We start from the raw sequence: 13,163 nt of genomic DNA, 5'->3' as shown, positions 1-13,163 counted from the left end.
GCTGGTGCCTGCAACAGAGCACACGGAGCATGGAAATCCTCAGGCAGGGACACAGACGAAGCCTGCGGGTGAGGAAGCAGACAGCTGTCAGTCAGTGATGGCTCTGCTGCTGTCTGGGCGCTCTTGGGCAGAGAGGCAGCGCACATCCCACAGTGCAGTGGGGAAGTATAAAATAACTGACCACACGCACTGGCTTCCAGTATCTAGCAGGAGACGCCTTTAATCAAACTAGGATTGAACCCAGCTTTGCACAGGGGCAGAAGCACATTACTGGGTGAGGAACAGGTACAGCTGGGGCTTGTCTCCAAGGATATGATATTGGATTTTAGCAACAAACATGGGCCATGGGCAGGCAGATGCCAAGGTGGGACCTATGCTGGAGCATGTGCCTAGCCTTACCGAAGCCCTTTTGCTGGCGTGCTGGTCCCACGGCTGGGAGCCTTGAAGGGTAGAATGTAGACTAGCTACCCTTCTGAGTGAACATAAACACTGGCTGAGCTGCAGCCTGTGGCAACTGTCAGGGACAGGACATTTCATTGGGGCTGAAGGGAGCTCAGACTGTACTTCCTTCGTAACAAAAGCCAGGGCTGCTAAGAGTCACCGGCACCCTCAGCACTAGCCAAGCTAGGAAGAAACGCCTCTGCTAGGAATCATGATAAAGTCATGGCCCTTGCAATGCTAAGTCACCACACTGGCAGGCGGGCTTGCTGGCCAATGGCTCCAGTCCACCAGGCTGCATTTGTAATCTGTACTGGGCATTCTCCAGCTCTGCCTGACGCGTCGCTCCCCAGAGCCTCAGTCCTGCAGCAGCTTGTGTTTTACAGTCGAGCTCTCTGAACAAAGGTGAGCAAAGAGGGTCCCAGCGGCTGTGCGGGCACGCAGCTCATACAGGTCATAGTCGTGGGCCCACTCCACATTGCCCCACCGCTGGATCTGAGAGGAGAGAGAATAAGCAGCTCACTCAAGAGTTAGTTAGAAACGGGCTTGGACTTCAGGACTTCTTGGCCTCCATTTTGCTGTCTGTAAAACAGAGCTAATACCTCCCAGGAGTGGCACCAACGCCTCACTAACCAGTGCCTGCCCAGCGCTCGGAGACCCTCAAGTGAAAGGGGCTATAGAAGACAAGATATTAGGGCCTGATCCAAAGCTCATTCAAGTCAGACTTCCATTAACTTCACTGGACTTTGGGTCAAGGATGGTTTTGTCCAAGGACAGAGCTTTTTCTGTTCACAACAATCACGTTAGCATTAGCTTAGTCCTTGGCAAAGTGCTTAGGCCTGGCCAATACACAGAATAAAGACCATCCTTGGGCTTTGCACTGCAGGTTGGACGAGGGCCGAAAAGCAGCAGTCCAGCCCTCAGCAGGTTGGACTCAGAGCGCCTTTGGCTGTTCATCATGTGAATTGAGTGGCTGAACACTCAAACCATATTGACCAGAGGCAGCCTGGTGGAGTGAACGTCTCCTGTAATAGCAGGCAGTTCTGTGGCCAGTCGTTTGTGCTGGGAGACCACTTGTCATGCTGAGATTATCACTACTGGAATGATAGGGTTGCTCTGGAACATAATTTACCTGGTATTCTTCCTCCAGGCGAGACAGCTGCACGGCTTTTTCTACTGGAATGTGTCTGTCAATCAGTCCCATGGACAGAATCAGAGATTTCAACTGTGTGATCACATATTCTATACCTGGGAGCAGGGAAAATATCAACCATGAACCACAGTTATTTATACAAAATCAGGTCAGCATCTTCACACCTTGTGAAGGTGCAGCCAAGGCGTAACATGTTCAGCAGGATCAGACGGGTAGATGATCCCCCACACCTTGGATCAATGCAGTCTACAAGTCAAGTCCACAGTTAATAAACACATGAAATTTCTGTTGCTAATCAGGATCCATTGTTACTGTGATGCAAATGGCTGCATCTCTGACTGCAAACCGCTTTCTCTCATTCTGAAACAAACCCTTATAACGTAATAATCCCACACCACTGGATACTAATTTGGAAGGATTCCCTTCTGCGGGATGGCAGAGCTCTCATCTTAGCACTGAACAGCTGGGGATTAGATCAGAGAACACGCACAACCCTCTAGGAGAAGGAGACAGAGAAAAAGGGGCCTGATCCGCAACGATGATGAGCATTTGTGACAGCTGGAAGTGCTGAGCACCACTGATAATCAGGCCCATGTTCAAGGGAAGGGGAGGAGACAAAGAAGCATGAATCATGCTCAATCTGAGCTGAGCGATCAGCTAGAGTCAAGGCCAGATTTGGGATCAATAGTGAACTGACTGCCCAGGAATACAACAGCTGGGGCCTGGGCTCTTGCTGTCCCCAGCTGAAGACAGACATGCCAAATACCAACCAACCAACTAAAAGAAGCATCCCCCACTTTACCCCAAACACAAGGTGACCAGAACTGTTTACAGGAAGGATTGAGGAGGCCCTGAAATCAGAACAGAGAGCACACTTTTCTACTAAGAATTCGGTCTCTCTCATTGTCTTCTGACAAGGAAGCCAGGGATTCCGGTGGGTTTCTGGTCTGCTTTGTTTAAAACATCTTTATTTTGAAAGGAGAATGACACAAGGAATAAAGAGGGGATGTGTTGGGGTAAAACTCCATTTTAAAATATTTACCATTGACCTGAAAGAATTTTTAAAGTCTTGGGCGCTTTTCACCATTTTTACTGTTTATTTGCATCTTGCACTTCAAGGAGGATGAGCAATGAGAACAGATTAGTTAGTTTCACCTTTGTTTCCAGGCACATTCACTTTCTGGATCTCGCTCAGTTGCACAAGAGTAGAACAGCTGGGCTGCCAGTAACCACAGCTCTTACATTTTAAATCTAAACTCAAGGGGGTTTCGTTTACTGGGGTGGGGGTGGGGGAAAGTCACGAAACCATAAATCGTTTCTGTGCACTTGGGGTTTCAAACCCCTTTTCTTGGTAACAGCCTAAATTTTGGACCGAAATCACCTGAAAATGTCATGTTAAGGGGGAAAAAAAAATGTCAGTAGTTCTGAGAGAATCAGGGCCTAATACAACAAGACACTGTTGAATCAGGGCCTAATACAACAAGACAAGTGAAGAGAGAGCCCCTGCCGTACAGATCTAAAGGTCTAGCTTGGATTTATTTATTTTAAACTACAATCCCCCTTTGTTTTTCCCCATTGATTTAAAGTCTCCCCTCCTTGCCCAAAACATTTTTGTTGTGCTGGTTGCTGCTCTGAGAGAGAAAAGGGCATATATGTGAATGGTACGTGTACCCTGGATGGACGGACACACCAGGTAAGTTGTCTTCAGTACCTTGCAGTGCCCACATGTTGTAAGATGCCAAATGGCTGGTGAAAGTGTCTTTGGTCCTGGCTGGGATGTTGGGTCCCATGATGCTAGTAGAGGAGCCGATCTCCACATTGTACCTGGAATGAGTTAGATGGTACCAGACAAACAATTGGTCGTTGAGACACGGGAGCCTCAGTATTATTATGAAGCAAGACTCTGGCTAAATTTAGCCCTGGCGAGAGCAGATACAACCCTCATTTATGTCAGCTAGGGTTATACCTGCTTTCTCCCCTCGGGGTCTATGTGGGGACATTTCCTACCCACACTGCACCACTCTAATTCATTCACAGAGCCAGTCAGTGCAATGTTGCATGTGCAGCAACATCTGGTCTTGCTTATGGAATTTACAAGCCTAATTCCCTTTCTCCTCAATGGGCTGAGACACACAGTGAAGGAGTCACCAAGACATCATGCTGGAGACTGGCCAACAGCAGCTCCTCACTGCTGGAGACTTGACACCCCTTAGGTACAGTCTCTGCCCTCCAACACCTCCTCATTACCCCATTTCCATGGCCCAACAGTGATGAGCACCCTCGGAATTCCACAGAGAGGGCAGCTAGCAATGAGAAGGGAAAAATCTTTGACTTCTTACCTTTTCTCAGCCCACTCGATCATGGGATCCCATTCATTCTTCTGAAGTTCTACTAGGCCGGCTGGTTCCTCCACCCTGTAGCTAGAACATTGCAACAAGAAAACAACCTTCAACGACAAATTATTGGCCTCCTTCACACAGTACATGGAACAAACCCACCAGGCAGCTAAGCCTTTTTCGGTGATGGCAAGGGGAGCCCAATATTTGAAGAGCAGGTACTGACCATAAGCTTCAAGTGAGCAGATGCTGCCGGCTAAGGAAAGGAAGAGCTTCCATTGACGACCCTCCCCCAGATCCAGAGCCCTCTGCTGGACAGACAACCAGCCAGCTCTTGATCCCTGTAAGGAGAGATGCTGCTCCAACAGCCCTGCCCAAATGTAGGGCCTGATGCTGTGATATCACTTCAAGGTCCTCCTGAGTGCCAGCCCTCAGCTCTGCTTCACACCACGAGAGACCTCTGCAGCCACAGGCCACAAAGCACTTGGACTAAAGGTGGGTCAGTTTTACAGATGGGGAAACCGAGGCACAGGGAAGGCCACTTACTTGTCTGCTATCAAATGGGCCAGCAGTCGGCCTCAGTGCACCCTGGATCAGGCTCTAAATCAGCAGTGGGATTAAGTGCTGTCCAGTGGTCAGAGCAGGGGCACTGACCCCTGAAGCACAAACTTGTTAGCTATCTGTTTTAAAAAACACTTCCACAAAATCTGGCAAGGGTCCCAGAGCCCATGCTCCAGCCTGAATGTCTACACGGCTATTTGTAGTCCCACAGCACGAGCCCAAGTTAATTGATCTGGGCTCAGAGACTTGGTGCCACAAGTTTTTCTTTGCACTTTTCAAAGACAGTTCCGATCCCTTGGTCAGAGCTCCTGGTGTTCAACAAGGCAGGCCCATGGGTTCAGTGAAAAAATAAATGATAATAGAAAGGAATTCTAGAGCAAACCAGGTGTTAAGGCTCAGCACGGAAAATGCCATGCTCCTTAAAGCCAAATCCAAGGCTCTTGCACTTCCAAATTCTTACAGACCACAACATCTTGTGGGGAGCAACTCAGGCCTAGGAGCTGAACATCTCAACGGAGCTGAACACCATCACTCCAGGCCTGAACTGGCGCCCCCTTGCAGGTGGTGAAGTCTCCCAGGGGTTCGTGAGTTTGGAGAAGACGGGGTGGCACTATGTTTGACACTATGGGTATGTCTACATCTACAATTTTGCAGCGCTGGTTGTTACAGCTGTATTAGTACAGCTGTATAGGGCCAGCGCTGCAGAGTGGCCACACTTACAACAACCAGCGCTGCAAGTGGTGTTAGATGTGGCCACACTGCAGCGCTGTTGGGAGGCTTCAAGGGGGGTTCGGGGAACGCGAGAGCAAACCGGGGAAGGAGACCAGCTTCGCCGCGGTTTGCTCTTGCGTTCCCCGAACCCCCCTGCAAACCGCAGGGAAGGAGACCTGCTTGCACGGGGGTTCGGGGAACGCGAGAGCAAACCGGGGAAGGAGACCAGCTTTGCCGCGGTTTGCTCTCGCGTTCCCCAAACCCCCCTGCAAACCGCAGGGAAGGAGACCTGCTTGCACGGGGGTTCGGGGAACGCGAGAGCAAACCGGGGAAGGAGACCAGCTTCGCCGCGGGTTGCTCTCGCGTTCCCCGAACCACCCTGCAAACCGCAGGGAAGGAGACCTGCTTGCTCGGGGGTTCGGGGAACGCGAGAGCAAACCGCAGGGAAGGAGACCAGCTTGATTACCAGAGGCTTCCTCAGGTATGCTGGGATACCTGCTTATTCCATGGAGGTCAAGAAAAGCGCTGGTAAGTGTCTACACTTGATTACCAGCACTGGATCACCAGCGCTGGATCCTCTACACCCGAGACAAAACGGGAGTACGGCCAGCGCTGCAAACAGGGAGTTGCAGCGCTGGTGATGCCCTGCAGATGTGTACACCTCCTAAGTTGCAGCGCTGTAACCCCCTCACCAGCGCTGCAACTTTGTGATGTAGACAAGCCCTATGAGTGAGTTGTGCTTCACTACCCCTAAGGAGTGGCTCTGTGCTGGTCCCCTTTCAGAAGGGGCCTGTCCTCTGATCCGCTTGGGCTGCTAGGCTCCAGGGGACGTACTACACACTGGGGTCATTGCAGGGGCTGTACTTCTACAGAAAGAGAAGGGCAGATGCATTGTTCAAGCCAGGGCGTCTGTCCCAAAGGCTGTATTTGTGCCAACCAGTCGCCCAGCTTAATGCGTTTCCAAACCTCTAGTCACCCTTCCGGTCTGCCCAGCTGGAAGATGTAATAACCCATAATAATGCAATGAGACTGGCCTGGCTTCTAAGCCAGAGGTTTCCCTAATGAATTGCAAGTGCAGTCAGTCTCCTACCAGACAGTATCTGTCTCCAGGAACTTCACAGCTGCTCTGATTAGCTGATCTTTGTTTCGCTGAGATGGGTTGTCCAAAACTGTGTTGCACAATGTGGTCTGCAAAACAAAAGGCAATTACACCAGCCAGAGTGCTGGGGAAGCGGCAGCTCTGATTTTACAAGGTCCCAGATAACAGCTGAAGAATCCTTATTGTGCTAGCGACTGATTAAGGGATAGTGATGCAAAACCTAGCCCAGGAGATTAATGAGCCCAAGCCCACTGGAGACGATGGGAATCTTCCTGGCTTTGGATCAGGCCCATAAAGACAGCGCCCCTGTGAGCAGTGACAGCATGGTAGCATGCTGGAGGCCTTGGGGTAAAATCATCTGGATAAGAAGCATTTCCAGCGGCGAGTCATGTCCCATTCACAGGGGAATTCGGCCCATGTTCAGGGGCAGTTTTTAACCCTGGGGTTAGACCCAATAGCTGCTAACGGGTGAGGCACACTTTGCCCCAGCACTGTGGGTCAGGCAAAAGCCAAGAAAGTGTTAAAAAAAAAAAAATTGCTAGACTCAGCCCCTTTATACATCAATCTAGTTTATGTATTTAGCTCAGAGATGGGACCCCACACAGACTACAGCTCCCAGCATGCTATGCTCCACCTTTATCCAAGATGAGGCTGTCCATAGCAGTGGCCCCAGCAAAATCACTTGTTAGATTCCTTCCCACCTCACCTCGGGGCTCCCCTTCCACCAAAGCCCAGGGCGCTCACCAGATGCATGGTGTAGGACTTGATGGTGTCCTGCTGGGAATCCCATTCCGTAGCAACAGCAATAGCCAGGGCCTCGCTGGGGACAGTGAAGAGTTTGGCCTGGGGCGTTTTCAGCTTCCTGTTGTCAAGGTTTATTTCAAAGCCACCTGGGGGATCAGATTAGAAACCCAGCGGGATTCCAGGGTAAAGCACACGCGGGATCCACATGCAACCCCCAGGCAGGGGACAGATTCAGAGATAAAGCTGAAGGGGGCAAACTCATCCCCGGGCAACGCCAGTGATACACCTGGCCCAGGAGTCTCCCCACTGAAGGTCTATGGGGCCCTGCTCTACCAGAAAAGAATTCCCAAGAACCATTCTTGGAAGTCATTTCCCTTCCCATGGTTTTGCCAGCCAATGGGGAAAGAGCAAACCAGGTTTGTGACAAAGCTGGCTCTCAAGGTCTGGTTTCCAGGTCTGGCCAGCAACTGCCAGTAGGCAGGGCCTGCGTTCCATAACCACCCTTCCCTGTACCCAGCTGTCACACAAAGGACCATGCATCGGATACCCCACCAGTCTCCTCGCAGAAGCACTCACCTTCGCCTTGGGAGATGCTAACGTTCTGGTAAAACCTCTTCCTTTCTAGGGGGGAAATTACATCTACTCAGAAAGCAGTGAGAACAACAGTCAAGCCCCCCTCCTCATCCCCGCCCACTGCGGATCTGACATGGCAGTGCTGAGCATGGCACAGCTGGCCTCCTTCCGTAGCTGGTTCAGAGTCCCTCTACACAAGCCCATGTACCCGAATCCCTCTGGACCTGCCTCAGGGCTTTGGGGCAAGGCCTGTCCTGGGAGCTCACCATGAACCCCGGACCCCTCTTGAAGCAGAGCAGCTGCTTCCCTCTAGCAGGCCGGGCCCAGCTGTAGTCTCATGCCTGTGTTGCGGCACCCATACACAAAGCAATGGGCATGACATCAACAGGTGTGTGTTATGGCTCATTTGGCTTAGTAACGTGTCAGGCTCAGCACTGCTGTGAGCCCTTTGAAACCAAAGAGTCACCCCAGGGATGCATCTGGGTCATCCACTCTTAGTTTCAGCCCCTCTCCCCACCCACTTTCTAAGCACCACCTGTGCCCAGGTAGAAGGGAGACACCCAACTTACAGCACTATTCTTCCACTCCCTCCCTCCCAAAAGCAATCCTTCTCCTGTGTATTTCAACAGAGGAATACGGTGTTGGCATATTACACACTCCAGATCTTTTTCTACATATAGCTTTCAAATGCTGTTTACTCTGGGGCACTAGGACCAGGTGCTGCTTCTCCTCCTTCACACCGGGTGGCCTTTGGAGACACCTGTAGGGAGGAGGAGCCAGAGACTCCAGCTGATCAGGGCAGAAAAGCCAAAACAGGACACAGAGAATTTACAGCGATTGTGACTGGACTGTCTGTGCCCAGTGCTGATCAGCTGTTTGCTCTAAGTCTGCTCTCCCAGTCTCTTCATCTGTTTCTCTCCACACCAGCTCCACATATCCTCTTCTCCCCTGCCCTGCCCTTTTCTCTCCAGTTAGCTGATATGTTCCTAACTAAACCCACCACAAAAACAAAAACAAAAAAGTAAACATGGCACTAACATGTCATTTGCTGTCACCCCAGTGTCCACTCTGCTTGACTGTTCTACCTGCCCCACTCACATCTGTCTGGTCCAAATAGACTGTAAACTTTTTGGGGCAAGGACCATCTGCTATTCTGTGTATGTCCAGCACCTTGCACAGTGGGGGCACCCTTGATTGGCCCATAGGTACAATTTTAATAAACATGACGGATGATAATATTAAACAGATGTGAGACGCAAGGGCACAGAGCAGGCCTGGAATACAGGCTGGTGCAATCCCTACCACCAAGCCCCTCTTTGCCAGACTGAATATTAAACTAGCTCTGGGTCAGCGGACCAGCTCTCCGGACACAGTCTTGTGACCTGTCAGGAGCTTTGCTCAGCTGGTCAAAGCTGTTCCACCTGCTGGAGTGATGCAGCAACTCCAATCAGCAGGAGCTACAACTCCTGTGTGGCTTAGGTGGGTCACCAATATCCAGCCAGCTTTTAAAACGGCTCCCTCGGGTGTGATTTCAGACAGAAGCCAATGATGTGCCTGACTCAACAATAGCCCCTAAATTACAACAACAAGCTAGCCTGTCATCTGCCCTGAATGCCCTCTGGCTGGATCCAGCAGCATTGCCCACAATGCACGAACCCATTTCCTGCGGGCGTTCACACAGATGCCAGGTATACTGCGGCATGCAATTTAATATACTGGGGGAGCAATGATCTCTTTGCTCTTCCCCAGGCCTTTAAACTGAGGATCTCCCTCCCAGCTGCGCCTGTTATGCCCAGGAGCCCATCTGGTGCAATAGCAAATCTACCGCTAGGGGTTACAGGCCCCAGTCTTAGAAGCAGTTTCCATTCGGCACTTGCACTGTTGCCAGGCACAACCATTAGACTTCTAAATGGCATGAACAGCACCTGCGAATTCCCTGACCGTGCCCACATGCAACACAGCTCGATCCCTGCACTGACAGCCGTCACACCCACCGTATTCCCTGCTCCAAACAAAAACCACAGGCAACATTAATGAATGAATTCAAGGGAACCTCGGACCTTTGTTACGCAGGAGGCCAGCCTAGATGATCACAGTGGTTCCATCTGGCTTTACAATGTAGTAATAAATTAATATAGGAAGACAGGCTCTTTGAGGACATGCAGAGCAACAGCAGATAACAAGTTCCAAACTGGGAGCTATGTGCCTGTACTGTGGATCCAGATCCGAGTCTGTGTTAACACAGGACTGGACCACTTACAGAGACAGACAGACACCTGGCTCCATTTCCCACACAAAGCAGGGAGAATGGGCTACCACTCCAAACCCTTGCCCTTACAGTAGTGACAAACTGGGCCTGGCCTATGGCTCCTTTCTTACATCGGACTGCACACGCAGGCCCTGAGTTTCCAGAGTCCCAGTGAAGGCAAAGGCAGTCTGCTCAGACCAAGGCAGTTGCAGGATCAAGGGACTTAAAGAATGCCATGTTGTTAGGACTATTCAAGCACGCACCCAAGGCCTTCATCCTGCAACAAGACACACACCCCTAGTCCTGTTTTAATGGGGCTCCAGGCCATGCATTTCATTGCAAGTTCAGGGTCTTGGCTTGTGAGAAACAAAGGGTCAAATTTTACCATCCTCTAGAAACCACTGAACCCACACAGGAAAGATGTTTAAAGCGCCACTTCTACGACTAAGGAAGGACGGACTAGTGGTGGAGGTGTTAGCCTGTAACTCAGGAGACCTGGATTTGATTCGCTATTCTGCCACAGACTTTGTGTGTGACCTCAGCTTCTCTTTCCCTCTGTTCCCTGTCTATAAAGTGAGGAATCACAGCACTGCCTAGCCTTACTGGGGGGTTGTGAGAAGGAATAAATTAAACAACGTGACAAGTATCAGAGGGTAGCCGTGTTAGTCTGGATCTGTAAAAGCAGCAAAGAATCCCGTGGCACCTTATAGACTAACAGACGTTTTGGAGCATGAGCTTTCGTGGGTGAATACCCATCTGGACCCATGGGAAGGAGACTCTGGAAAAATTCCACCATGATTTCAACAGCTTCCACCCCACCATCAACCTCAGCCTGGACCAATCTACACGGCAGGTCCACTTTCTTGACACCACGGTGCAAATAAGTGATGGTCACATTAACACCACCCTATATCGAAAACCCACCGACCGCTATGCCTACCTTCATGCCTCCAGCTTCCATCCCAGGCACATCACACGATCCATTGTCTACAGCCAAGCACTGAGGTACAACCGCATCTGCTCTAACCCCTCAGACAGAGACCAACACCTACAAAATCTCCACCAAGCATTCTCAAAACTACAATACCCGCAGGAGGAAATAAGGAAACAGATCAACAGAGCCAGACGTGTACCCAGAAGCCTCCTACTGCAAGACAAACCCAAGAGAGAAACCAACAGGACTCCACTGGCCATCACATACAGCCCCCAGCTAAAACCCCTCCAACGCATCATCAAGGATCTACAACCCATCCTGGATAATGATCCCACACTTTCACAGGCCTTGGGTGGCAGGCCAATCCTTGCCCACAGACAACCTGCCAACCTGAAACATATTCTCACCAGTAACTGCACACCACACCATAATAACTCTAGCTCAGGAACCAATCCATGCAACAAACCTCGATGCCAACTCTGCCCACATATCTACACCAGCGACACCATCACAGGACCTAACCAGATCAGCCACACCATCACTGGTTCATTCACCTGCACATCCACCAATGTAATATACGCCATCATATGCCAGCAATGCCCCTCTGCTATGTACATCGGCCAAACTGGACAGTCTCTACGGGAAAGGATAAATGGACACAAATCAGACATTAGGAATGGCAATATACAAAAACCTGTAGGAGAGCACTTCAACCTCCCTGGCCACACTATAGCAGACCTTAAGGTGGCCATCCTGCAGCAAAAAAACTTCAGGACCAGACTTCAAAGAGAAACTGCTGAGCTTCAGTTCATCTGCAAATTTGACACCATCAGCTCAGGATTGAACAAAGACTGTGAATGGCTTGCCAATTACAGAACCAGTTTCTCCTCTCTTGGTTTTCACACCTCAACTGCTAGAACAGGGCCTCATCGTCCCCGATTGAACTGACCTCGTTATCTCTAGCTTGCTTGCTAGCACACATATATATACCTGCCCCTGGATATTTCCATTACATGCATCTGAGGAAGTGGGTATTCACCCACGAAAGCTCATGCTCCAAAACGTCTGTTAGTCTATAAGGTGCCACAGGATTCTTTGCTGCTTAAACAACGTGAGGTACTCAGCTACTGTGGTGACTGAGGTAATAGCAGTACCTAAAATAGAACTGGCAGCACGTGCTAACTGCTGCATCTGTGCGGCCATAGGCAGGCACAGGAGCAGACTCACACACTGTCAGCAGCAGGCATGAGGCATTAGACTTCAAGCTGGGTGGGGCAGGGATACGGTTTTCTTTTGCATCTGCAGTGCCCTGCACATATCTGAACAATAAACGTTCATTGTCAGGCTTGAAATACCTGGGTCTCCACAACTACTGCTACAAATGTTCAATTGGGGCCCACACAAGCCAGAGCCCTCCTCTGTAAATAGGGGATTGTGCACCTCTCATAAACTGTGGTCGCAGCCAGCTTTTAGGACTGGCTAAATCCACCCCGGACAAACGTCCCTGCAATCTGGAAATGAGCATGTTGAAATTTGTCGTGCGTGCAGCAGGATCGCTGTCCAGCTTTGTCCTCACCTGTCGGCGGGGTGTATGTCCGTGCCGTGCCCAGCAGTGAAAGGCTGGGGCCCCCAACAGGAGGAGTCAGACACAGCCATGGGGTCTGGGGCGGCCTCGTGTAGAACAGCCGCTGACAACTGCGCCACATTCTCGGGAGCAACAGCTAGATGGGGACGATCTGGCCCTGTTAAAGACCTGGGCTCCTAATGACTTGGGACCGCCCACCAGGATCAATGGCTTCCCCCCTCACCCCACAAGCTGGGATCAATGCCACCACGAAAAGCCCCCAACCGGGATCAACGCCCCCCACTCAAAGGAGCTGCCCTGATCAACGTCACCCAAAGAACCCTTCTGCCAGGATCAATGCCCCCCCAGGAGCCCCCTGCTAGGATTAATGCCCCCCCACCCCCAAAAAGCCCTCCTGCTAGGATCAAGCCCCCCCCAGAGCCCTCCACCAGGATTAATGGGCTCCCCAAGGAACCCCCAGCCAGGATCTCCGGGCCCCCAAAGGAACCGCCCCCGCCGGGATCGGTGGGCCCCAAAGACAGACGGACAGACCCCCAGGGAATCCCTACAGAGTGTATAGGCCCTTCTCCCGCCCCTTGAGGGGCCGCACGGGAGCGGCTTGAGGGACAGCCGCCTCCCCTCACCCGCCGCTCTGCTAACCTCTCTGCCACTGGGCGCCGCCATCTTGCTCACTCACGTCCAATCAGCATCATAATCGCTATTTTGTCCCTCCGAGTGCACCGTCACTGGGGCCTAAAGGAAACTACGAGTCCCAGGGGGCATTGCAGCCACCCGCGTGACG

The 13,163-nt window shown here is 51.2% G+C and overlaps 1 protein-coding gene across 1 annotated transcript; it reads right to left on the bottom strand.

The window, feature by feature from the left end:
• Window positions 1-194: 194 nt before the first annotated feature.
• Window positions 195-12,752, bottom strand: ATPAF2 (ATP synthase mitochondrial F1 complex assembly factor 2). The gene is made up of 8 exons (XM_050967879.1): window positions 12,374-12,752; window positions 7,619-7,663; window positions 7,043-7,188; window positions 6,290-6,387; window positions 3,931-4,011; window positions 3,303-3,415; window positions 1,571-1,686; window positions 195-933 (listed from the first exon to the last, which is right to left on the bottom strand). The coding sequence occupies exons 1-8, from the start codon at window positions 12,501-12,503 to the stop codon at window positions 796-798; spliced, it is 867 nt and encodes a 288-aa protein (XP_050823836.1). The 5' UTR covers window positions 12,504-12,752; the 3' UTR covers window positions 195-795.
• Window positions 12,753-13,163: the final 411 nt, after the last annotated feature.

This window comes from Gopherus flavomarginatus, chromosome 9 (assembly GCF_025201925.1).
Source record: "Gopherus flavomarginatus isolate rGopFla2 chromosome 9, rGopFla2.mat.asm, whole genome shotgun sequence".
In the NCBI taxonomy this organism is placed as follows: Eukaryota; Metazoa; Chordata; order Testudines; family Testudinidae; genus Gopherus; species Gopherus flavomarginatus.
This window is presented reverse-complemented; position numbering and strand designations above follow the sequence as displayed.